The sequence below is a fragment of the Ascidia mentula genome, chromosome 1 (genome assembly GCF_947561715.1).
Source record: "Ascidia mentula chromosome 1, kaAscMent1.1, whole genome shotgun sequence".
Taxonomy (NCBI): Eukaryota; Metazoa; Chordata; class Ascidiacea; order Phlebobranchia; family Ascidiidae; genus Ascidia; species Ascidia mentula.
Window position 1 is genome coordinate 8,622,959 of NC_138566.1, and position 16,048 is coordinate 8,639,006.

At 35.9% G+C, this 16,048-nt stretch overlaps 3 protein-coding genes across 3 annotated transcripts; 2 read left to right on the top strand and 1 right to left on the bottom strand.

Moving 5' to 3' along the window:
• The first annotated feature begins 1,087 nt into the window (after nucleotides 1-1,087).
• Nucleotides 1,088-2,319, top strand: LOC145907476 (BOS complex subunit TMEM147-like). The gene is made up of 4 exons (XM_082994881.1): nucleotides 1,088-1,180; nucleotides 1,253-1,479; nucleotides 1,540-1,673; nucleotides 1,790-2,319. Exons 1-4 carry the CDS (start codon nucleotides 1,104-1,106, stop codon nucleotides 2,033-2,035), a joined length of 684 nt encoding a protein of 227 aa, XP_082851007.1. The 5' UTR covers nucleotides 1,088-1,103; the 3' UTR covers nucleotides 2,036-2,319.
• A 2,822-nt stretch (nucleotides 2,320-5,141) lies between these two features.
• LOC145914272 (mannose-1-phosphate guanylyltransferase catalytic subunit beta-like) lies at nucleotides 5,142-8,040 on the top strand. The gene is made up of 9 exons (XM_083002081.1): nucleotides 5,142-5,318; nucleotides 5,613-5,693; nucleotides 5,762-5,810; nucleotides 5,943-6,091; nucleotides 6,273-6,343; nucleotides 6,414-6,501; nucleotides 6,636-6,851; nucleotides 7,047-7,229; nucleotides 7,436-8,040. Exons 1-9 carry the CDS (start codon nucleotides 5,142-5,144, stop codon nucleotides 7,565-7,567), a joined length of 1,146 nt encoding a protein of 381 aa, XP_082858207.1. The 3' UTR covers nucleotides 7,568-8,040.
• On the bottom strand, nucleotides 8,040-11,390 carry LOC145914283 (tropomodulin-1-like). Its single transcript, XM_083002090.1, has 8 exons — nucleotides 11,214-11,390; nucleotides 10,448-10,549; nucleotides 10,072-10,246; nucleotides 9,813-9,925; nucleotides 9,481-9,588; nucleotides 9,210-9,338; nucleotides 8,805-8,948; nucleotides 8,040-8,675 (listed from the first exon to the last, which is right to left on the bottom strand). Exons 1-8 carry the CDS (start codon nucleotides 11,346-11,348, stop codon nucleotides 8,484-8,486), a joined length of 1,098 nt encoding a protein of 365 aa, XP_082858216.1. The 5' UTR covers nucleotides 11,349-11,390; the 3' UTR covers nucleotides 8,040-8,483.
• Nucleotides 11,391-16,048: the final 4,658 nt, after the last annotated feature.

Below are 16,048 nucleotides of genomic sequence, written 5' to 3' on the forward strand. Positions count from 1 at the left end.
GAAATATTATATCTTAGCGAAATCTTGAGCGATGATCTTCGGCTAACGGCAGTAGCAGTGGCTATCCACTAAAACGATGACTCCAAAACTGCAACCTATTACCGTATTTTACGGACCATAAGGCGCAATTTAAATTTTTTTTTTTCCTCATAAATTGATCGTGCGCCTTATAAGCCGGTGCGCCTAATGTATGGATCAAGTAGTGCTTTATTGCCCACACTCAAAACCAGTACCGATACTATTATAAATAAACCACCGTCTTACACAATAAACTACGGTAAAAGCAACTAGCAACTGTGATATTCATACTATTGTGATTTGCTTACATTTATTATGTAACAAGTTTTTGTTTAATGAGCTTTATACGGTAACCCATACTCCTTAAAATACGTTGCGTTCTATAGCCCGGTGCGCCTTATGTATGAACAAAAAACTAATCAAAGCAATTTATTGACAGTGCGCCTTATAATCGGGTGCGCTTTATGGTCCGTAAAATACGGTACGTAACAAGTAAACTTTATACGGTAACCCATACTCCTTAAAATACGTTGCGTTCTATAGCCCGGTGCGCCTTATGTATGAACAAAAAACTAATCAAAGCAATTTATTGACAGTGCGCCTTATAATCGGGTGCGCTTTATGGTCCGTAAAATACGGTAATCAAGCGAAAGCCTTCTATACAACGCTGATCGACACATGGTGCTGTAGCGAACTTGTTAATATTTCCTGTTGACTGACCACATATATTTTCAACCAAAGTTTTAAATTATTGAATACTTTATTGTTGCAAAAACTTTTCGAGTCTGAATGTTTTTGACTTGTGTTTGATTATAAGTGGAACAATTTCTATCGTAACAGTGAATTTTTTTGTTTAATTGTACGCGATACGCGACAAATGTGTGCGGCTTCTCTCAAATCCAAATGCTTTCGAGCTTGTGGTGTGATACTGTGATTGAGTTTGATTTGTCATTTTTAAGTCCTGCGAATTTGGGAAATGAATTGAACCGATTTGATGGTCGGGGTTTGCACTCCGTCAAAATTAAATGTTCTAAAACTATTGATTATTATTTGTATGTGTTGCAGGTGGATGTAGAATAGTGAAAATGACTTTTGTTCACTTTATAAATTGCATTGCTCTAGCGTACGCACCTTATGTTGTCACCTACAAGTCTTCAATTTTGTAAGTTGGCAGTTAATTATCCATTCTGCATATTATACATACTTTTTTAACAAACCTTACATAAAAATACAGGTCCGAATACAGTGCACTGTGGAAAGTTTTGTTTGCTGGAATGATATACATGTTGACACAGCTTGCAAAAATGTTGGCCCTGGCAACTTTTTTTCCCACCCTTGAGCCATCAAGCTCTGGAGCAATAAATTTTGTTGGAGAAATTCTTAAAACAACTGTAGATATGGCAGATCTAGCCGGAATATATTTTATTATCAATCGTACAGTTGGCAAACCTGAACTAAAAGGTAAAAAAAATTGTACATTTTGCTAAATTAAATGAAATAAAATATTTGTTTTGTTTTTAGTGCTGATTGCTGGTGTGGGTTGGGCTGGAGCACAAGTTTTATTTTCAAATTTTCTTTCATTTTGGTTTGGAGCACGTGGTCTTGAATTTGATTGGAAATACATTCAAATGGCAATAGATTCCAACATTACTTTGGTAAGAAAATAATGAAATAGAAGTGAATACAAGATATTTATTTTTACCAAATTGAGGCATTACTTATTGTAAGCCTTTAATAAGTGCCAATTTTTATTGGAAACATTTGTATATAGGTGCATATTATTGCCACAGCAGCACTGGTATGGACTTGGACAAGAAAGGATCTAAACCGAGCACTGCTTCCTATGGTCACAGTGTTACTTGTTTTCAGTGTTTTTCGCACAGTTATTGCTGGCATTCTAGTGCAATCATTTTCCTTCAGTTCCTGGGTACACTTACTGCTTAAAGGCATCATGACCTTTGTAACTGCCGTGCTATCCTTGCAGTTGTATGTTGGCTTTACCGAATTGGCTTCATGATTTTGTGTTGTTTGATTTGTTGAACTATGTGTTTATATACAGTGGAGTGAGTAAACCATGTTAAAAGTTGTTATGCTTCAAATTGAACAAAATGAGCCACAATTTGCAAGATCAAAGTGTTCTCTTTGCAAAATGTGCGTGCGGTCACACATATACTACCAGTTAAAATTCCTTTTGTTGTGCTAATAATTAAAATCGCTGCTTCATTTAACCAAATGTTACTTAACTCTTGCACGCAAGTGTTTAACCTTGAATGTTGTTATAATTTGTGTATAAAAAATCAGCAAACAAATTTTCGTTTTGCAAATGTTTAAATGCTGGAAAGGGATTGACCGCAGATAAGAAAAGAACAACAGCAAAGAAGTTGCCAAAATTCTCTCGTACATAATTATCTTGAACAAAAAAACGAGTGACGTTAAACTTAGTTCATAAAAAACGAAAGCGCTTACTTTTGAGGTTTATCCCGCCTCTGCGTAGGTAAGTTTGGGGTGCAAATTTGAATCAATAACTGCATAATTTTCTTTCACTTTTGAATCAGATGCCCCAACACAAACTTCGAACCCCTTTCTGCAAGAGTTACCGTAAACCGGTCTGACGACTATGTAACGTCAAACAAATATCATACATGCGCATTCACGGGACAACTAAAGTAGAACTGGTCATTACCTGCATTGAAGTTTCAAATATACATTTAGAAATAGCAATAGCTAATCTCTGTTTGGGTCAGGGTTGCTCAACTCGTGTGGGTTAAGTATGACCAGACCAAGTTACAGCCATCGCTATCACCAATAAAAAAAATTCCGTTTTTAATGGTTGTGTCCTTATATCAAATAAACTTCATTGCTAATGGTATTAATGTTTGAGAAAGTCCTAAATCGATTCGGCGTGATAAGAAAAGTTTGAAAGCTTATTCCAGATCGCATAGCCACCCTGGCTTAATATGTTAAATTTTGATTTCATTCGATAGCAGGAGGGTATAAGATTGTTTTTGCAAAAGAACAGCTTGGGCCAAGGTTTGTGCAAGGTTTTATCGACGAAAGTGTACATCGGACCACCGTTTTTTCATGTTTGTAAAATATGAATTCATATTTCTTCACTTCCCCTATCGAATTTTTCAAATATTTTAATATCGTTTGAAAGGTTTAAGCGCGTAGAATGCTCTGCTTCAAAATTTTTGCCAGCGAATCTTGTTTTCGCAACTTATGTCATAATACGCAAATCATCTTCATAACCGAATATGAATATGTTTTTAAATTTTGGTATCGTTACAAACTTTAGCCTATGAACTATATCGTGTACAAATATCATGTGGCTATACCTCGTAAGGTGGCCGAGTAACGCGCGTTCAAACTTTTGTTAACTGGCGATTTTTTTTTGTCAGCTAACATTATATTGTCATAATATATCAGTAAATTTACTGATATATGTTCCCGAATCTCTCGGCGTTACAGCGCAGTTTTTCCGTAATAAGTTGTCCCAGTACTTTGCTAGACTGCACTGTGCAACATATTTTCAACGAAAATAACGTTTGGTAAAGCTAAGCCAACTTGAACTGCACCTTTTGTATATCTGTGTAGCGGCTCGTATGGGTCGTTAAAATTTTTTTGTAGCAACCGCAAGCCACTATTGTTTTCATTCGTACAAAATTCATAACAACAAACAAATTTTATTGCAAAACACTGCTGTTATTTTGTCTTACATGAATGCAATCTTTGCCTTTATTCAGTCCATTTTAACTGAATTTATAAAGCGGTCAATAATATCGTATTCCGTCAACCGTAACGTAGCACGCTTGAGTAATCTCGCTTCAGCGATGAGTTGTCAACGCGTACACAATTGACGTTTTTAAGTATTTTGATTGCAACAAAGGATAATTCCCGGTTTTCTATAGTTTCAACTCTACATACAAGCGAACCAAGACTGTTGTAAGAAAGCAAGAAAATTCAGGTACGTTTGTTGGGTTTGTAGCGCGCAACTTGTACCCGTACTAGTGATAGTGAACTTGGGTGATATAGTAAGTATATCACATCTATTAATGGCATACACATAGCCATAGTGGGTCGCATATAGGTCACGTTTTCGCACGTGATATCTTATATAATAGCAAGAAAAATGGTTATATACTGGTGTTACCTAATGTACATAATGTAAAAAGGGATAAAACACTATTAACCAATTCAGAGTTCATATCAGAGCATTTTTGCATCTGCAACTTATCTAATGCACCTACTGTTGCCCACGGATAAATTTTAGAACCGGTTTTTTTTGACATACAAACATAATTGTACATTAATATTCCTATTTATATCAACAGAAAAGTGTGAATCTGTATGGGGCAATGGAACTAATCCCAGATTAGAAAAAAAACATCTTGAAGGATAAATCCTCGGCCACTTTTATGAAAATTTACATATAATCCATGCAATATAAATTAGCTAATGTAGCAACATACGTTTTTTTGTCCGCACACTTAACAATCGCCAGAAAAAAAATCTGCCTCGCAAATAACAAACTGTCCAATCTGGGACCATCCTTTTTATATTCCATAGTTTCTAAAAGCAAGCTCATTCCTACCCTGCTTAGTTTTATAAATAAATGTTGTTTCCGACTGACAATGGAAGTTGACAAAGCAAATGACCTGAAGTCATGTTTTTATTGAGTGTGGAATACAGGTGGCGGCATTTTATAAAAATCACAAAATCGATTTTTTTTTGTGTTACTTGTTAAACAGCATACTAAAAACACCATTAGGTGTGTTTGTGTTTGGACACAAGAGCATTTTGTTGTGTTTTATAATCTATGTACTGCGACCCAGTGAACAAATAATGTTGCGACCTAGTCAATGAAATACAATTACAGTGGTACTGACACTATATGCTGTTAATGCACAATGTGAACAGTGATGCAAAGTTGCAAATTGTGCATAGTTGATTAACCACAAGCACTTACAAGTTGCAAAACTGGAAAGACTGCCTTCATAGTTTAATGCCCCAGGCCACATGTGGGATCATATAATCTATGAAAGTAAAAGGTCACACCACTGTATTCTCTTGCAATTTGCAGTGGAAGACTCTTGTGAACAACTAACTTTCTGAAATAGAACAGTATGGCACCGAACAAAATTTCAAGAAATGAAAATGTTTCAGCAGGAACAATGAAGGCCCTAATCTTGGTTGGAGGGTATGGAACCAGACTGCGTCCCTTGACACTCAACAGACCAAAACCACTTGTGGAATTTGGAAACAAACCAATTATGCTGCACCAAGTTGAAGCTTTGGTTGAGGTAAGCAACCTATTTTCCTCGTGTAAAAGGTTTTCAGTTGAGAACAAAAAGGCTTGCCCATATTGTAGAAAAAACATTCATGCTTTATTTATTTAAACATTTTGGCAACAACTCATGCCAACATCAATTTATTAAATTTTTGATAAAATATTTTCCTCAAACAAAACATGGATATGTTTTTTAAAATATGGGCGAGACTTTTTGTTCTCATATTAATTAGTACATCTAGGAGTAGTTCTCCTTTTTAAATTATTTTTTTCTTAATTAGTAAAACTTTTTTTCTGTTCTCATCAGGCTGGTGTTGAGACTGTTGTGTTGGCTGTCAGTTACATGTCTGACAGTCTTGAAAAAGAAATGAACATACACGCAAAAAGGGTATGCAGAACTGAAATCTATTTTTTTCCAGTGTGAAGAAACATGACTAACTCATTTTTCTTGTGCAGCTTGGAATCAACATTATTTTTTCCCAAGAAACTGAACCACTTGGAACAGGTAATATACTTGTAGCGGACTTAAATGTTTTAAATTTACTTGTTTCTGATATTATATATTTTGTTATTGTAAGGACTTAAAATATGTGTTGTAAACAACAATATTTACAAAATTGGTTTGATTAATTTATAGCTGGACCCATTGCACTCGCTCAAAAACACCTGGTGGATGACAAATGCGACAAACCCTTCTTTGTGCTAAACAGTGACGTTATCAGTGATTATCCCTTTTCAAAATTATTGGAATTTCACAAAGGCCACGGGAAGGAAGGAACTATTTGTGTGAGTATTGGTTCGAAGGAAATATTCCTTCGCAAAGAAAGCCCTAACATATGCTTTATCATATATTGTTCATCTCAATTTTGAAATTTGAAGTAGTTTATATATTAAACCCATTGGCCTCAATGTCTTCTGTAGCCCTTAAACGAATTAACAGTGTGTTCATTTTCTTATTTTCCCATAGGTTGCTAAGGTAGAGGAGCCATCTAAATATGGAGTTGTTGTTTATGATTCCGACAGTGGAAGAATCCATCGGTATGTTGTCTTAAAAAAGGTGCCTTTGTTACAATTTAGTTGGTTTTGAATTTTTACTGCTTTTTGTCAGGTTTGTGGAAAAGCCCCAGGAGTTTGTTTCAAATAAAATCAATGCTGGCATGTACATCTTCAGTTCATCTGTATTCAAACGAATGAAGGTAGAATGGGTTTGTTGCTTTATATTCAACATAGTTTTCTTAAAATAGAACTCTCTCTGATTCATTTCTTTAAACTCGCTTTCTCCTATGTAAGATTAAGTCCGTTTTATATATTTTTGCTTTGTTTTCCACAGCCCAAACCCATGTCTATAGAAAGGGAAGTGTTTCCATACATGGCCGATGACGGTGAACTCTACTGTATGGAGTTAAGTGACTTTTGGATGGATATAGGTCAGCCAAAGGACTTCCTAAAAGGAATGTGCTTTTACTTGACTTCATTGAAAAAGAAAAGCCCTGAAAAGTTACTGAAGGAATCGAATGGTGTAACAGTTGTTGGAAGTGTCCTAGTGGTGAGTGACCTGTGACCATGTTTGTTTTATCAAATCATTTTATTTGGTGCAAAACACACAAGGAATGGACCCCGATAAAATTATTATGTACCCATCTACATTATTACTGTTAAAAATCACATTTTTCCTCATTTATGAACATGTGGAATTTGCACTTTTCCTCTTGATTTCATACTTTGATTTACATGTATGCAGGATGAAACTGCAAGAATTGGGAAAAACTGTAAGATTGGACCAAATGTGGTTCTTGGTCCAAATGTTGTGCTGGAGGATGGTGTGAGGATTAAACGTTGTACAGTCATGCGCAAAGCTACTATCAAATCCCATGCATGGCTTGAATCTTGCATTATTGGCTGGGAATCAACTGTTGGCCAATGGGTATGTATTCAATAAATATGGCAAATATTATGTAGTAAACTGTATTGTAATGAACTGTTTATTTATGGATAATCTGTTAAGATCATGATGGAATTTAAAACTATTAAAACCCCTGGGTTATTATTGCATGATGTTTTTTTTATCAATTAGCATGTATGATTAAAATTCATTGAGAGTTTTTAATCTCACAATGGTTATGTTGGCAGGCCCGTCTGGAAAATGTCACTGTGCTTGGTCAAGACGTCAACGTGAAGGACGAAATTTATTTAAATGGGGCACGGATATTGCCACACAAGAGTATCGGTGCCTCTGTTCCTGAACCCCAAATCATTATGTGATCATATGGTACTTTACTACACGCAAATGTTTTAACGGTTTTATCCCACACATTATTGTGTAATGTGTTTCTTCAAGTAGGAACATAAGCTGTAATATTGCTTTACACAAGCGCAATGCAGTACAGATATAAACCTTCTGTCTTGATTTGATGTGTGAAATGTGTAGGAGATTGCTTTGTACTTGTTACCTTATATTTATGCAATGTACATTCCTTTTAGTTTAGTATCGCTTGGTTACAAAATTTCTGAAGCACAAACTTACTTAACAGCATTTGCTACCAGCGGTGCCTTTGCTCTTATTCCCTTATCCATGGGGATTCCTTGCTTTTTGTTATGTTTGAATATTGTAGTCTGAAATCTGCACTATTTGCTAAATAGAAGACCAGTTGCATCCAAGTAGTATTGTCATTACCTAGTGTCATTTCTCGCTAAGCCATTGTATTACATCTAATAAAAATATTCAAGTCCAGTAAATGGCGGTAGACTTGTATTGTAACATTCCAGTATTATACAAAAGTACATTTTTCAACATTATACCAATATTTTGACCAGAAAGTAGCACTGACTTGCGTCACATAGCAGCGCACAAAGCACTCACCAAGCATGCTTCGTAATGTTGGTAGGGAGATTTCAGCCTCTAACATTTCATGTTGTGTACAAAAAGCAAAATCCTGGGGAACATGGGCAAACACAGCAACACAGTATCGAAAATAATACAATGATCATAAGGTGCAAAGCCTATTTAACATGCAACATGCAAGGTAGGCTGCAGGTTTTGCAGTGTACGTATAAAAACCAAAGAGAACAACTGCAGCTGTTAAAGAGAATACATGCAAGTGCAATTCTGACACCAATGCGAAAATGGCCAGCAGTTTCAAACAGGCGCAAATGGTAGTACAAGTTTCACGAATCGTTGTTATTTCTTTTTGGTGTAAGTTTTTGAAACAACGCTTGATGGATTGTAGTCGACTCTTGTACGACGCTTCAGATCATTGTTTCTCATCAAGTAATCAGCAGCAAGTGCCCGAGGTCCTTGAAGATTGAAATGGTATCCAAGCTTTTTAAGGGTGGTGTTTTGGCCCAGGATTTCAGTCATCTCCTTCTCAACCTATTTTGTGAATTTTTTAATGAAACTCAATGCATTTGCATCATTTTTTTTAACAAACATGAAAGGTTCCTAAACCCGGAACCACAATCAATATACAATTTCGAAAAGTAGAAACCACAATCCACAAACCTTGTTCCCAAATTGAGATCTTTGATTGTCGATTCTTAGTTCTTCCAAAACATCGTTATCCACCAAAGCATCAAGAATAGCAAGCACGCCATCTCCAGTCATGAAGTTGCTCTCGATGTTGAGCACTTTTAGAGTCCTGTTGATCTGAGATTTAACAATGAATTACTTATTTGATCAGCAAGGCTTGCGAACTCTTAACATTTATGGCACACATGATTTCAAGACACTTTCACCTTCATTCCATCGATGTACAGTAGCCAAGTTCTCATTAGAAAACCCTTATTGTGATAATTTATCTTGCAATCACCAGGTAGTAAACACGAAAAATGTTGACAATACTTTTATATATAACATATAACCTTTCTACAGAACCTCATACAGTTCATTTATGTCCAGAAATGTTACCTTTAACATATCAGCTACCGCAAATGCAATTGGATCATTAAGCCTTGTGTTTGAAAGTGACCATGTGGTGACGTTTGTATTCATCTTCATTTGTTCAGCATAGTCTTTCAATGTATGTATAGGAATATTCTGCACACATAGAACCAGTTAAAATAAATTTGATTCCTTTTTCAATACGTTAAACAAATGATAACTTGGCAACATTATCCATATGTTCTGTGTTGCAATATGGCTTACATTTTCCAAAATCGAAGTGAATCTCATAACAAACCTTAATGTTATTTAAATTGACTTTTGTCAAGGTTGAATCATTTTCAGATATTCTCTGCAAGGTATCTTCAACATCAGTTGGGTTTGGAGGTTCATTTACTTGTGTCACCTGTATTATTAAACATCCTCTCTATTACCAATCTGCTATCTTGTAATACAAGAGAACACGTCATACGGGAACATAAGTAGTTTAATGGCCTTGTCAATTTCCCCTAAACGTTCAGTGCCCTGGAGCTATGAATATATCGTTACACAAGGCTCTGCATATACAGGTGTACATAGCCCATAAAGATTAATGTGCATGTTATCGGACTGTTCAAAAGTGAAAGTTACCTTAAGTTCACATTTTGTCATACTGGTGAACCCTGTCTTGTTGGCAATGTCTGTCCCCTCCAACGAACTGTAGAACTGGTCGTTGTTCATTAGAGTGTGCATTCCCAAGATAGCTGTTTGGCAAAATATTTTGATCGTCAACATCTCACTCTCACACTTTATATCCAAGCTCACTTTTCAATAATATCTACTACACATGTGTCATGTACAACACCTTTCCAGCAACCAAACAACAACAAGTGACAAGAAAATTGGATACCTGCAATGTCTGTTAGTTCAGCTTCTGTGGCATTATTCAAACACTCCTCGAGTTCGGGGTCAAGATTGGCTGCTGGTAGTGATGATTCGCTCTTTTTGGGTGCTTCAAAAACTTTACCCCTTTTTACCCCAGGTTTATATGGGACAAATTCCTCTTCATCTTCTAATTTCTTGGACTGCAAACGATAAAAATATCACGGTCAAAAGATCTTCACACCTTGAACATTTTAAAATCATAAAAAATACAAAACTTGCTTGTCTTTGTAATTAGGTGGAACTTCATCATATTAGATGCGTTGTTGTGTATTTTTTATTAACAAAACATTAGAAATGTCCAGTATTCAGCTTGTATGTTTGGTGGAATGTTTAAATGTTACCTCTTCTTCAATATAATCCAATAGTTTTTCCCGGTCCAGTGGCCCAGTAGGGTCTTTTTTGGTTTGGTCTTTTTGGCGATATCCCGCTGGGAGAAGTTGATTCTGTAAAAGGTAATGATAAAATCAACAAGTACTTCTATATGAAAATCAACAAGTAACACATCAATAATACAAACAAATAAAAGCCTATTCATTTCCCAGAAGTAGACAATTAACACCTATTTGAAAATAAAATCTGTGTCAAATAAAAAGACAGACATCTGGTTCCAATGGTCCTTCAACACAAATAGTTCTGCCATACAGTAGTAATTCAAGTGTCATTAATCAAAACACTCATAAACATCCAATTAAAGAAAACATTCAAATTGCTTTTAACAATTGAACAATAATTTTTACATAAGAATATTTGTTTGTATTTTGATAGATGTCATTTCAAAAAAAAATATTCATGTATATATAGTCCGCCCACAACAGTCAATTCTTATTTAAAATCAAAACTGCAAAGCTTTTACAACATGTTGTCCATAATCCATGTCAAATTAATCCATATTTGATTTTGTGATCCAGTTGGGACACCAACCACAACCATTGTTCCAAATTTAAACTATTTTTGTAGTTGTATATATCAAACTTCCAATATACATTGGATCATGTTCAGGGTTCAATGTAAACTCACATAAATACATAAATTAATCTATTGAAGATTATATGTTGTCATTCCAACAAAAGTAATATATACATAATCCACTTTATTTGCTCAACATACATCTGGATCCAAATCATCCAAATCCAAGGTGAGCTGTTCCAGTTCTTCTTCGGTAAGTTTATTTAGAATTTCATCTTCATCTATTTTTAAATATTTTTCATGCTCTTGTTGCATGGCACTAAACAAGTCAGACATGTTTGCTTTATTACAATAACAAAGCGCCACTAAATTCTGCAATACACTATATAGCATTTAAAACTTAGGTATGAGTAAAATTAATCACTTTTCATGTGAGTAATGTAATGTATCAATTTTTTGTCTGTGTTTGTAAAGAAACACGTCATGCTATTGCATATTTCAGTAAATAGACAAAAAAAAACATAGGTAATAAACTCATACATATTTAAAAACGTGTAAAAACAAACAAGAAAATGCAATTACATTCATATACTCATTTTGCTTGGAACGAACTGAAAACCTTTTAAAGCAATCAATGCTTCCAAATTGTACACTGATTTATATATATATGAAAACAGCCACACAGTGCGTCATCCTACGTATCTTATCTTTCCTTGTAGCAAACAAGCAGTTGCATTCATTCATACACAACATGTTCCGTTTAAATACAAATGTACCCACACAGCACAACGCCATATTTGGTTCATGCACGGCAACCGGTAAGAGCCCACGGTATTTACACAAAACTTCTTGTATCCCGCCATCAACGGCAAACATTGTAAACTGTCGACCAATATAGGCCAGTTCAATGTTTTCTTACGTCAGAGTTAACAAAGCGTAACATGACGACATAAGGAAATGAGGTAGATACATTGACCACATAACGGGGGCATCGACGCAAACCAGATTATGACGTCACAATTGCTTTTAACAATGGACAAGGTTGTGCGTGCGTCAAATGTGCGTGAAGTGCGCTGTAGTCTGAAACGTGTCAACTGAACCGTGAATGTTTTGAAGAATATAATGTGGGTTGGGTAGTATTATAAAAACAAAACTATTATATTTTGGTTTTAAATGCTACTTGAATTTCAGCTGAACATCTGCAATGCTTCTGTTGGAATATTACATCTGTGGAAATAAAGTATAATTTGAATAAGGTAAGAATTACTGTTAAGTCTTTAAAGCTCATTTTGTGTGGTCCTTTTTACTCCTTTCCAAAAATGAAATTATTTTATATCATACTATGGATATGGTAGTGTCGTATATTGTATATTGTTTACATTGGATTTAAAAAAATGGATATTCCTGTATGATTCTTGATTGATAAAACAAAATTGTAACAAAGCTTTAACACTGCAGATTCTGCAAAGATAGAAGCCACCCTAAATAAGCTGCAAGAAACCAGATACAAATTTCCAAACATATTTTTTACAAAGTTGAAATCTTTATAAAACACACTAATCTCATGTTAAACAGCATTTGTGTTATATGTATATTGTTGTGTGTATGCTAATTGTGATGCAATAAACTGTTTCTGCCACTGCCAGACAATGCAAATTTAAATGAACTTTCTTTGGGCACAAACATTGCACTCTTTGTCACATGTCGCTACAAAAACGGTGCTATTTGTTTTGTAATCAATTTCTCTTTTTCATGGCGAACTAAGTGCATTTCAGGCTTTCCAAATAAATAATGTTTGCTTATATGTTGATGGACTGCATTTTTATGTTGTGTTTGAAAAATTCCTACCACGCCCAGGAGGCTTTTCCATGTGGTCGTTGGCATTTTTGATAACCCAGACGCCTCGCCAGTAGCCATATGAAACTGGGTTGAACCATATAATACAGTTGAAGAAAACACAATACTTAAATAGTATGGTCTTAAAATCACTCTGCAGAAGTGTTACACCTCTCAGGTTGAAGCCTGATTGGTCAGTTTTACCATCGCAAGGTATGGTATGAAATTCACTCTGCGAAAGTGTTACACCTCTCAGGTAGAGTCCCGATTGGTCAGGTTTACAATCACTCTACGAGTGTTACACCATTAGGGTCAAAACCCAAAGGTATGGTAGGAAATTCACTTCGCAGGAGTGTCACACCTCTCAGGTAGAGTCCCGATTGGTCAGGTTTACCGTCACTCCAAGAGTGTTACACCCTTTGGGCCAAAACCCAAAAGGTACGGTATTACATTCACTTTGCAGAAGTGATAAAACTAAAAAAATTGGGACATTGTGGTTGTTATAGTATAGTGAATAAATTTCATTTGGCTTGTGTTCTTATTTGTTTAACAGATTGTAATGTTGTTTGATTTACAAAGTGCACACAAAATATTTATCTTTTTTTGCTTGCTTCTCTGAAAAACCAACACACATGATGTGAAACCACTGTCCACATCGAGTGCACTCAATCCAAACTTTTTTTAGGGGATTGGCGCCTTCATCTCCATATACTTTACATGTCTCTATTTCATTTGTGCCTTGAAGACACTTGCCAGCAATTTCCCTAAACATTTCAAGTCTAAAGCTGTAGGTACAAACATTTTGCACAATTTTTTCTCCAGTTGCCAGCCATTTTGCATACATACATATCATCACTCCACAGCTTGATCCATCTGGCTGTTTTGTTGTGTGTGGTATTTCCACAGTATTAATTTTCCAACCAAACTTTGTTGCCATTAGACAATTCACCATAGCTTTTGCAGTTTGAACATTGCTGTCTGTTTTTACACAAGCTTTGCTACTGGGTCTATGTACAGCATTTTTCGACCAGGGATGTTATCTACAAGCAAAACCCAGTGGAAGCCTGAAGAGTTCCAAGGTATAAACAGTGTTTGTTTCCCTTGCAAATTCATCCCTTCCCAAACTTTTTTAATTGAAGCTTTTCTTTGTAATATTTGAGCCACTGTCGAACAAACATAAAGTGTGTGTTGGTGCACACCAGTTAATCGCCACAAGTAGCTGCTTGTGGCGATTAATGCTTCCACGCTACACCATAACTGAAATCTAGGCCCAACCCACATTAGAGTATTTAATGCTTCCACGCTACACCATAACTGAAATCCAGGCCCAACCCACATTAGAGTATTTAATGCTTCCACGCTACACCATAACTGAAATCTAGGCCCAACCCACATTAGAGTATTTAATGCTTCCACGCTACACCATAACTGAAATCTAGGCCCAACCCACATTAGAGTATTTAATGCTTCCACCAATTATGCTTCCACGATACACCATAACTGAAATCCAGGCCCAACCCACATTATATTCTTCAAAACATTCACGGTTCAGTTGACACGTTTCAGACTACAGCGCACTTCACGCACATTTGACGCACGCACAACCTTGTCCATTGTTAAAAGCAATTGTGACGTCATAATCTGGTTTGCGTCGATGCCCCCGTTATGTGGTCAATGTATCTACCAGGAAATGACTGGCTTACCAGGAAAAAATTGTGTTGGAAGAGGTTTTGCGAGAGCGTGCAGTTTATTAACACCCGATTCAAATTGTTTTCGACGCTTGAAGCGTGATATAAGATAGTAAAAATCACCGCTTCAAGCGTGCTGTGGCAGCAACACGGGCAACATCTGTTGCTCTCTTCAACGCTTCAAGCGTTCGGAGCAACAACACAGACGTATCTTCGTTGTAGCGAGTTTGCGTCGCCTGCTGTTTTTAATCGAACGCATGTTATGTTGCCGGTTGTCCAACAGGGGTTGTGCGTAAAAATGTGCGCTTCGGTGCAGTCACTTCACTCAACTTCACCGAGTGAAGCAACTGCACCCATCACTTCACCCGGTGAAGTAACTTCACCGATCACCGTACTCGGTGAAGGGACTTCACCTTATAACCTCACTCGGTGCAGTCACTTCACTCAACTTCACCGAGTGAAGTAACTGCACCCATCACTACACCCGGTGAAGTTACTTCACTCGAAGTTCCTGGTGTCGCCTGCGAGCCCTTCTTGTAATAACGTAGGTGAGTCATACGTGAATTTACTATGTTTCTTTTATAATAGGATCAAAATGAATTTTTTTCCTGACGTGCATGGTTACAAGAAAACACTGACATCATCTGCAATATGTGTGCTATGTGATGAGAATTTTAAAGATTTAGAATATCATGGAATAACACAGCATTTTAACAAGGCATATCACCTAGTATGTGTAGGGCTGGAAGGTATGTTAACATCTTTAATAGAACATGGTAGTATTGAAGGTTGAACTTAATATTAAACATTATGTAATAATTAATTTAACATTATATGCTGTCATTTGCTTTTTAAAATGCTGTCTACTCTAAATTACTACCAAGGTTTTTCATTATTATAATTTATAACCGGGGTTCATATACATGGCTGACATTAAGGTGGTTTTGAATATGTTACTTTACAGGTTATTGTTTGCCTTGCAAACTGCCATGTCAAAAAAAATTGAAAACCCAACAAAAAAGAGGACATTTCCACTGCCCAAGTTGCGATGCAACCATGACTAGGCCTTATACTTTAAGGCGTCATATACAAGGTAATAAACTGACTATGACTTTGCTAACTTGCATAGCATGCCATACATGTTGAGGTAAACATTCATTTCTTTCCTTTTACCAACCACTTTGTTGATTTATATTTTGGAAGTATAAAAGTGTAAGGTGTTCTTCTGTTTGTTAAAGAAACTTGAAATGTTTTCCTTTTTTAGCTCAACATCACTTTCATGTCAAGAAAAGTGACAAAGTAAATACACAAGGTAGCACTTTTTTAAACTCAGTGGACAGTTTATTTACTTACCAGTGTGTACCTTTATTTACTCAGTGAACCCCAAACTTTCAAATTACAATTGTGACCATTGTGGAAAAAAATTTGGCAAAGAAAAAAATCTGCAAAAACATGCATTAATTCATACAAGATCCGCCGATCTACCATGTGTGTGTGTCGACAAAACAAATG

Bases quoted from the DNA above. Each gene is read 5' to 3' on its own strand.
- LOC145907476 (XM_082994881.1), top strand. From the start codon at position 1,104: ATGACTTTTGTTCACTTTATAAATTGCATTGCTCTAGCGTACGCACCT. The intron at 1,181-1,252 runs GTAAGTTGGCAG...ATAAAAATACAG, and splicing joins ACCTACAAGTCTTCAATTTT to GTCCGAATACAGTGCACTGT. The intron at 1,674-1,789 runs GTAAGAAAATAA...ATTTGTATATAG, and splicing joins TAGATTCCAACATTACTTTG to GTGCATATTATTGCCACAGC.
- LOC145914272 (XM_083002081.1), top strand. From the start codon at position 5,142: ATGGCACCGAACAAAATTTCAAGAAATGAAAATGTTTCAGCAGGAACA. The intron at 6,852-7,046 runs GTGAGTGACCTG...ACATGTATGCAG, and splicing joins TTGTTGGAAGTGTCCTAGTG to GATGAAACTGCAAGAATTGG. The intron at 7,230-7,435 runs GTATGTATTCAA...TTATGTTGGCAG, and splicing joins AATCAACTGTTGGCCAATGG to GCCCGTCTGGAAAATGTCAC.
- LOC145914283 (XM_083002090.1), bottom strand. From the start codon at position 11,348: ATGTCTGACTTGTTTAGTGCCATGCAACAAGAGCATGAAAAATATTTA. The intron at 8,949-9,209 runs GTAACATTTCTG...GTTAAATCTCAG, and splicing joins CGGTAGCTGATATGTTAAAG to ATCAACAGGACTCTAAAAGT. The intron at 8,676-8,804 runs GTTTGTGGATTG...TTCACAAAATAG, and splicing joins GATCTCAATTTGGGAACAAG to GTTGAGAAGGAGATGACTGA.